Source organism: Macrobrachium nipponense, chromosome 12 (genome assembly GCF_015104395.2).
Source record: "Macrobrachium nipponense isolate FS-2020 chromosome 12, ASM1510439v2, whole genome shotgun sequence".
In the NCBI taxonomy this organism is placed as follows: Eukaryota; Metazoa; Arthropoda; class Malacostraca; order Decapoda; family Palaemonidae; genus Macrobrachium; species Macrobrachium nipponense.
In genome coordinates, this window is record NC_087205.1 from 51,101,236 (window position 1) to 51,110,903 (window position 9,668).

At 46.1% G+C, this 9,668-nt stretch overlaps 1 protein-coding gene across 1 annotated transcript in view; it reads right to left on the reverse strand.

The window, feature by feature from the left end:
- LOC135224526 (splicing factor 3A subunit 2-like) overlaps positions 1 to 910 on the reverse strand; it is a 1,343-nt gene extending 433 nt beyond the window's left edge. Inside the window, exon 1 of the mRNA XM_064263597.1 lies at positions 1 to 910. This exon is cut by the window's left edge and continues 433 nt beyond it. Within this exon, the coding sequence (XP_064119667.1) occupies positions 1 to 864 (864 nt within the window). The 5' untranslated portion in view covers positions 865 to 910.
- Between the last annotated feature and the right edge of the window lie 8,758 nt (positions 911 to 9,668).

The window sequence follows — 9,668 nt, forward strand, 5'->3', positions numbered from 1 at the left end:
TCGCATAGGTGGCCTCATTGGGGGTGGTGGCATACCAGGGGGTCCTGGAGGAGGTGGCATACCTGGTGGGGGACCAGGTGGCATCATAGGAGGGCGAGGTGGTAATCCAGGTGGTGGAGGCATACCTGGAGGTCCAGGAGGCCCTCCCTGACCAGGTGGACCAGGAGGTCCTGGAGGGCCTGGTGGGCCTGGAATAGGTGGTGGTGCTGGGGGTACCATTTTGGCTTTTGGGTCAATCTTAAATGCAAATTGTAAGAAAAATTGCTTTGTTTCTTTGTTCCATGTTGTCCATGACTTGTCAACTTCACGACTTGGAACTTTAAATGCAATTGTTTCATATGGTTCAGCAGCAAATAAAAGATATTGCCATTTTCTATCTGGAGGCTCAACCTTTTGCTCATAAGCTGACATGAAGCGATGACGAGGTGCAACATTGTCAGCAATTTCTGGGTAATCAATTTGGAACAATAAGCTTTGTTGTCCACTTTCCGGGTCTCTCTGCTTCGTGACACGATAACCGGGACGACCAATCTTTACAAATTTCTTCATTTCTACACGTGGTTTCTCTGGTGCAGGTTGTGCAGGAGCTTCTTTGGCTTCTTTTGCAGCTCGCCTTGCAAGGTTAGTTTGATGTTTTTTGCCCTGAGTATGAGCCAAATAACTACCCTCATTATTATGCAATGTTAAACACAGTTTACATTCATAAGAACCTAAATGATTCTTCATAAAATAAGGATCTTTATTCAGATCTATTGTTTCTAAAGCCAACTGCCGAAGACGTTCTCGGCGATCTCTGTTGCTTTCAGACCATGATGCCTGTCCTCCTCCTCCAGTTTTCCCCCCGGCTCGATGCTGAAAGTCCATCTTCAAAGAACTTGAGAATTACCACTTACCTATAACAAGACAGAAAAAACTCAATTAAACATTCATACCACACCATGAATACATCAAACTCTAAATTACCTACTGTAATAGCCAGTAAAACTTTTATTTCATTAAAAACAAAATCTGAGCCCAAAATGGATGAAAAACAACATAAACTTAAGATAACAGTGCCTCCATGAACCTAAAAATAAATAATTGAATTTATGACTATTATCATCATCAACATTTCGCTGTGAAATTTTTAATTATATTGTAAGATATATGTAACGTTAATTGATCTTACTCAAGGTTGCAGTTGTAATCAGCACAATAAAACAACATTTTGTTGCCTATATTAGTGAAAGTATGTAACTTTTTATTCCTGGGGTCATAGTCTGAACTGAAATTCACTTTTACCTTGTAATCGGTGGTTTTATCCTCACTGCCATCACAACTGAAACTCCACAGTGCTTATTTGATTGTAATTATACAGATTTTGGTCTTAATTCACTCCAAATTGCACTTGAACCACGCTGCAGTTCCTGGTTCCTTAAGCGCTCACTCCACAAACACAGTTACGGGCAGCACACGAGTATACACGGTTTATGAGGTGCAAAGCTTTATTCCCTTAATTGTTTATTTTACTCATTACTATTTAGTTTAACTTTACTTTATTACTTCAAAATGTTTATATAATTCATGTCTATTATCCCTTCTTTGCAACCAAATTAAATCCAAAAAATTACAGATATTTCTGAAGTACTTACGAGCAGACGACCGCAAAAAGGGATTTTGACGTAAGGAAAAATCTATTTCTGGGCGATTGGCTCGTGTCGCCAGCGAAATATCCTTTAATCTATTATTTCTAGGGTAAATGTACTAACACATACCAGAGAATAAATAAAATAAAGAAAAAGGTCAGTATAACTGACTCGCTCACCCTCCAGGAGGGTGTCGGTATGAACACTAGGCGAGTGAGACCACTACCACGAGCCAAATGCCAATAGAAATCTCCCACTACAAAATCCCTCCAAGAGGGAGCCGACCACACCGAGTGAGACAGCTCGTACTACTACTACTCCATCCCTGCTGCCGACTGCTGCGCCTCTGGTGGCCATCCTGAAAGTTAGCAGACAATCTTGGGAGAAGGGATGGGTAGGGTGGGATTTCGCTGGCGACACGAGCCAATCGCCCAGAAATAAGATTTTCCTTATGTCAAAATCCCTTTTCTGGGCTCAGCTCGTGTCGCTGCGCGAAATCGTACCAGAGAAATAGCACAAGATGTAAACAAAAGTAATAAAATGAGAATAAAAATAAAATAATAGAATAGGTCTCAAATAAAAGATAAATATATATGAATAGACTATAATTTGCTAAAAGATACATATACACAGGGGTATAAAAATGAAATAAAATGGCTTAAAATTACCCTTAAATCTAATCATGTTTGTTAACATAAGGTAATTACATATGTACAGGTAAAATTATTTACATGTATCAATGTATCTGTTGTAAACAGCATGTATCAAAAGTATAATAGCAATTAATAAAAACAATCAACAATAATAATATATAAAGGAATGTATATGACTTAATATACAAAACCCGTAATCATTATAATATGATGTATCCCCTAGCATAAAAATAAGGGGAAACATCCATGAGATCAATGTTTATAATCATTTGTGAGTTGTCCCTAACCAGACAATAAGGGGCACCCACTACACTATCACAAAAGCAGCTAAGACACAAGGTGAATGCAAATGAAACCAGGTAGGAATAGACGAACTTTTGTGGAGGCAGGTAGAAAGGAGGACTGAATCTCTACTACAAACTAGCTAGAGTCAGGGGAAACTATGTTACCCGCTGCTACTGCTGGGAATTTCAGAGCTTCCAAGGACTTAAGGTAGTGACGTTTGAACACTGTCGGCGATTTCATCCAGTATACTTTTTCAACTCATCGAAGTTCATATGTTGGAAATAATTAATAGAGGTGGCTACTGCCCTGACATCATGTGCTTTCGGGAAAGAGTCAGGATTGGCTTGCTTAATAAAGTACAGGATTTGTTGCCTGATGCCTTTAATGGATAAAGTTCCACCTTTTTCCCTCCTAAAGAGGGGACCCGACGAAGATGAGGAGGTCCTAGACAGAAAGGCTCGTAAGGTTGTAATGGCAAAGGAGATACATCTTGTGGAAGGGGTAGTACCTTCCAAGGTTCCCACCTCATCAAAGGATCTTCATTCTTGCTAAAAAGCTACGTTCCGGAGAAAGTAGGACTTCTCCCTGTGGGGAAGGAAACTGAATATGATCCGGGCTCTCGGATAGAGCCGACAGTTCTGAAATTCTTGCTCCTGAAGCTAAGCTTAATAAGAATAGGGTTTTCTTAAGAGCATTATAAACGAGCATGTGTCATTATCGGTTTCGGAAGCCAGTTTTAGGACATCGTTTAAGAACCATGAAACTGACGTAGGCCTTACAGAAGGCCTAAGCCTAGCACATGCCTAGGAATAGACGAGAAGTAGGAATCCGTCAAGTCTATGTTAAATCCAAATTGAAATACTTTTTCAAAGCTGACTTGTTTGTCGTAATCGTGCTAGCTGCTTAAACCTTTTTCAAATAAGGATCTGAAAAAGGATATAGCTGAATTAACTGTCATGATTCTAATATCCGAATCTCTCAGGAAGGTTGCTAACTTTTTGACAGCAGCATCATACTGCCTCAAAGTCGAATCCCTTTTATCGGATTCCAGAATAGAATATTCTGAGGTCAATATTTCGCATCTCTTTTGCCGCAAACTTCATGAAATCCATAAAGTTAGGGTTTTGAGAATCCCTGAGGAAGCGAAACACAGTCTTCATTTGCACTGACTGGGAGAGCTTGGACTGGGGATCTGAAGAGGACGAAGGCCCAGCTCCAAAATTAGAGGTATACAGTTTGCTCTTCGGCCAGTCTGGGGCTACTAGAGCCACTTGACCCTTGAATGTCCTGAGTTTGTTCAATACTTTCATGAGGAGATTCACTGGAGGGAAGACGTAAATCTTCTCCCAGTTGTTCCAGTCTAGAGCCAGGGCGTCCGTGGCATAGGCAGAGGGTGCCAGGTTGGGGGCTACTATACACGGTTAGGTTTGTGGTTCGACTTGTGATGAGCGAAGAGGTCCACCTGTAGCCCTGGGACTCTTTGAAGGATCCATTGGAAACGAACTGTTGTCCAGGTGACCATTCCGACTAGGGGTAGGGGGACTGATCGGGATAGGGCGTCTGCTATGACGTTTCTTACTCACCCTAGCTATGTGAGTGGAGGAAACGATGCCAACTGAACTTGTCTGCCAGGGAGAAGATGGCTATCATGACGTGATTTAGATGACGTGACTTGGAGCCTCCTCTGTTTATACAATGTACTACCACTGCGCTGTCCAGGACTAGCTTTATGTGGAGTACTTGGGTGGGTGGGCGTAACCTTTTTTAGAGTCAAGAACACTGCCATTGCCTCCAGTACGTTTATATGGAACTGACGGAACTGAGTGACCAAGTCCCTTGAACCTTTTTGACCTGGGAATACCCTCCCCAGCCGCTTAAGGACGCGTCTGTGTGGATGGTGACCCCTGGTGGAGGGAACTGAAGGGTACTGACATTGATAAATTCTTGACTCTCGCCCATGGCGAAGTCGATTCTTTAGAATCAGAGGCACTGAGGATAGTTTGTCCCTGGACCTGACGTTTGCTCGGCGAGCGCCAGATTCTGGTTAGGTCTTTCAGTTTGGCTTTCATTAAGACGTTTGTCACTGATGCAAACTGGAGAGAACCCAGGATCCTTTCCTGGGGCTCTCCTTGACGCTAGTTTGTGACTTAGAAATTGCTTGACTGACTTTTGCTATTTCTTTCCTTTTGGTTGATGGAATCGACAGAGTGTGGGATGCTAGATTTCCATTGAATGCCCAGCCACTGAAAGTTTGACTCTGGAGTGAGTCTTGATTTGGTCCTGTTTATTTTGAAGCCTAGATATTCCAGGAACTGAATCACTTTCAGAGTAGCTCTGTTTGCATTCCTCGACTGTTGGGGCCCAGATCAACCAATCGTCGAGATACCGCTACTACCATGATCCCTTGCGATCTGAGTTGTTGCACTACCACTTCCGCTAGCTTCGTGAACACTCTGGGTGCCACGTTGAGTCCGAATGAACTACCTTGAAGGAGAATGTCTGGTCTCCTATCTTGAAACCCAGATACGGACGGAAGTGTCTTGCAATAGGGATATGATAGTAAGCGTCTGTAAGATCGATAGAGGTGGTGACGGCCCCACGGGGAAGTAGGGTCCGCACCTGTGAGATCGTGAGCATCTTGAACTTGTCGCAGCGGATGGCTAAGTTTAAGCGGGACAAGTCTAAGATTACCCTTCTTTTTTTGTGAGCCTTTCTTTGGCACGCTGAACAAGCGACCTTGAAATTTTAATCTCTTGACTCTCGCTATAGCTCCTTTTTTGAAGGAGATCGTCTGCGTACTCTGTCAATTCTTGGAAGGAAGTTGACGGAAAGGTCTGGATGGAGGTGGGTTCGTCAACCAGCTCCAACCCAGACCTTTTGACACTATGCTCTGAGCCCATTGGCTGAAGTTCCACCGGTGGCGAAAGTGAAACAGCCTCCCTCCTACCTGAAGTTCTTCATTGGTTCTGGTAACCGCCTCGGCCTCTCTGAAGTGCTTTCCCCTGTTAAAGGGGCCTCCCGATCCTCTCCCACGAAAGGAACGCTTACCTCTACCTCCCTTACCCGAGCGGTCATACTTCTTGAGAAGCTTGACTCCTCGAAGGCTTGATTGTAAGCTGGAGAGATGGCGTAAGAGGTGGAGGGCTGAGGGCTGAGGGGATATCACATAAATTGGCTGTGATTGACCTTTAGAAGTGGAGGGTTGGGCTGTCTGCACTAACGGTTACTGTTGGAACTTGTTGAGGAAAGCGTAGTTGCTTCTTCTGGTAAGGTTGGAAACGCCTGGGTTTCTTTTGTCCCTTACCTTTAGGAGTCAGGTCTTGCCTCCTCTTAGCCGAAAGGCCCCAACGATCCTTAGGCTCTGGTTTAACCTGGTAGCCTCTGACTGGACCTCCTTAACCATAGCTTCTGGGAAGAGATCTGCTCCCCAGATGCTAGACGAGAGTAACCTATTCGGTTCATGCCGAATGGTTGCCTCTTGTAGGACATGCTTCCTACAATTCGTCCGAGCAGTGGCAAACTCAAACATATCTGACTGTACCGTTTGAGTCAGGGCTTTGGTCATGAGCTTAAAAATCGGTTCTGATCCATAAGCCATGGTAGCTACCTCAGACATAGCCATAGAATTGATGGATCTGCTAGACGCGATTTTATTTTGCACTCAAACTCAGCCTGAATAAGGCTATCTGGGAGCCTGGGTAGCTTTTCACCAAACTGCTCCCATAGCACAGTCCGGTTTGAGTTTGCCAGCTGAGAATGTATTCGGCAAGTCTTCCCACAATTCTCCAACTGAGGGAGCACGGAGAAGTGGGATCCGCTTCCTTCAACTGCGGTATAGTTCCCCCTTCTGGGCCGCTGGATGTCGACCTCGCGATCTTGGTTAGGAACGGGAGCGGGGTACTCTCATCCATTGTAAAAATGGTAAAGGGACTCTTAAATGGTTATGTATCTTGGTTGTTAGAAAACAATCCATGTCCTCTAAACACCTGAGCCATTCTCTCTGAGCCTGGTCTCGTGAGTAGAGGACTGTCCTCCTTAGGTACCTTATCGTCCCGCACCATAGCCGACGGCGTAAGCCTTGCGTAGCCTATGAACGGAGGCTGGAGGTCTTCCGGGAAGAACTCGAAGTCCTCTATTCTTCGAGTCCCAAATTCCGGTATAGAGATGAGACCGTCCTGGAAGGGGGCGTATGACGCTACTCTCCACGGATTGTTCATAGAGAACTGAGGTAGTGAGTCATACGGAGGAAGTTGGGATCCACTCGTGTTGGACAGTGGAGGAGAGGCTAGAGAGCTTCTCTCAGCCCGGCTATAATGGAGTCCTGGGAAGTAATCCTGTCCGACAGACGAGAGATCATTTGCTCCATGCTACTCTTTAAGGACCCAACCAGGTCACCCACCTGTGCAACAGGCCAGCATTGGAGTCCAAGCCGGAGCTGCTGCGGAGGTGGAGGGGAGGCTCTGAATCGGAACCAAGGTTAGCGGAACTGGTGATTCTGCCGGAGTGCGAGATCTCTCTCTGGAGGATTTACTCCTCGAGGACTTAGAGCCGGAGCTAGAAGCTTTAGACCTGGATGCTCCGGGATTCCCAGCCGGAGACTTACGGGAGGAGGATGAAGCCGAAGTCGTCTTCTTAGACGACGACGACGTCTTAGTCAAAGTCATCACCTTAGACTTGACCTTAGGTCTAACGAAGCACCAGGAGGAGAATATATTTCGTCACCCGTAAAGCCTTGGAAGGATGGAGAGGTTGCAGGAGTAGAAGAAACAGTTACGCCAAGGGTGACCCTTGGGTGTCCACCGTACCTACCTCGACCAACAGGTCGTCTATACCTACCATAGGTTCTTTACATTAATATCTAGGGTCGCGACATCCGTTAGAGATATCCTGGTCCTGATCAGTTAATGAGGTGGCCAGCTGTTGTTGGATGAAGGCGATAGTCGGATCCGCTTCTACCTGGGTCGACGTATCCTGTCGCCTTGCCTCCGGGGAAGATTAGTAATGCCAACCGCTTCTCTAGGATGTAGGGCTGTCCCTTGGCGGCGTTTTTTTCCCAAAAACCGCCGACCCAGGCCCGCAGGGTAGCCAGTGCCGGTATCTCTTACGCCGGAGCCTGGAAGAGAGGGCGTAGTTTAGATTTAAGAATCACTTAAAACTAAAACTTAAAGTATAACTTTAAATTAATTGCCTTAAGTTAATATGATGAAAACTTAAGCGCTAAAAAAGAAGCGGAGCAGCTACTGGTGATGTAAAACTTACCCCTTCCAAAGCTTGGCACCAGATCGTAACATATGGTACACGTCTCATGGTACCAGACCTGGATGTTCCCGAGCGGAGTCGCGCATGGAGCATGGGACCGGCAAACTTCGTGTCCACAAGGGTCCTGAAGTGTGGCGGAACTCCCGGATGCTCACAGTTGGTGGGCCTGTAAGGGGACACATGAGTATCTTAAAAAACATCACTTACAGTCTAAAGGACAGAAGAGCTCCGATGCATGCCGGAGCTCGGAAAAATTTGGCATAACCCCTCCCTGCATCGCCTGAATAGGCTATAATCCCGGAGAGATCCGTAAGATATGTAAGGGAGGGGGATGGTTTAAGGTTCTTAAGATAAACTTAAAAGATAACTTAAACCTAACACACAAGCAAACCGGACTAAGTCCAGTGCGTAGCGGAGTGTAGTAACTCAGCAAAACGGTAAGGTTAGAAGAGACCCACTGTATGCTCCGGTCCACCCTACTGGGTGGACTAACAACTTTCCGCTGGATACCAGGACTCCGATCAGGAAGGAGCCCTAGTAAGATGGGAAAGAGCGAGAAGACATACAGGCTCAAGCTAGCCCGGAGCGACAAGGTAGCGCGGAGGAAGGGCAAGGCCAGTACCCCCCACTCCGTACCAACCGGCCGGACCGAGAAGCCGGAGAGGTCGAGACCAGTCTGGTCTGTCCCGCTCCCTAGCCCCATCCGCTTTGAGGGGTGAGAGAGGGAGCGGCAGGCCGGGTCGGGTATGAGGAGCGAGCATGGGCAGACCGACCCGCCCCGCCCCGCCGACTCTATGGAAGAGCGGAGGGGGGGGAAGAATGACTGGGACAGGCGTCTGGCTGGCCCGTGATCACGAAGTGACCACGAGGCGGTAAGACCAAAACGACAACTAAGCCTAGGACAACCACTGATCAGGGAAATGCTATCGGGAAGCATACTGAACTGAAAAGCGGAGGCAAATAAGCCCACTGGGCCGAACCAACTGATCAGAGAGATGCTATAGGGAAGCAACCGAACTGATGAGCGGTAGTATAGCTCAAAGAGCCAGGACCTAGGCTAAGCCAGACGCCTAACTAACTAACAATAATAAAATACACAGGTTATATAAATAAATAAATGAAAGAAAGAAAACAATATAGCAGGAGAAAAAATCCAGGAGTGTACGACTAACCCGAAGGCAAGTCTACCACTCAAAGCTAGTCAGAGGCCGATACTAAGAACCTGGACTAGGGTCTGGATAGAAGAAGCCTACGTAAGGTAAATACATGCATGCATGACAAACCTGAGTAGACCGTACCCTAAGTAAAGCGGATAATCATAAAGAGCGAAGATAAATAAGGGGATGTTCTAGGTATGGGAGACCAAGAACGAACCCATCACGAGGAGAACCATGCTGCCATGCTTCCGACCCGAGATCGTATTATACCTAAAAAACGGCAAAATACTGTCTCAGGGCCGGAAAAAAACCAACTAACCGTAAATACTGAGTACTTAACTTAGCTGCTGCGATAGCTGCACGCTCCATAATAGAAAAATCCAATGAAAGGGCACAAACAAAAAAACACGGAGAGGAAAATATCACAACCGACTCGTGGGTGCTAACTTGAAAGGATGTCCACCAGAGGCGCAGCAGTCGGCAGCATGGGATGGAGTAGTAGTAGTACGAGCTGCTCACTCGTGGGTCGGCTCCCCTCTTGGAGGGATTTTGTAGTGGGAGATTTCTATTGGCATTTGGCTCGTGTAGTGGTCTCTCGCCTAGTGTTCATACCGACACCCTCTGGAGGGTGAGCGAGTCAGTTATACTGACCTTTTTCTTTATTTTATTTATTCTCTGGTATGTGTTAG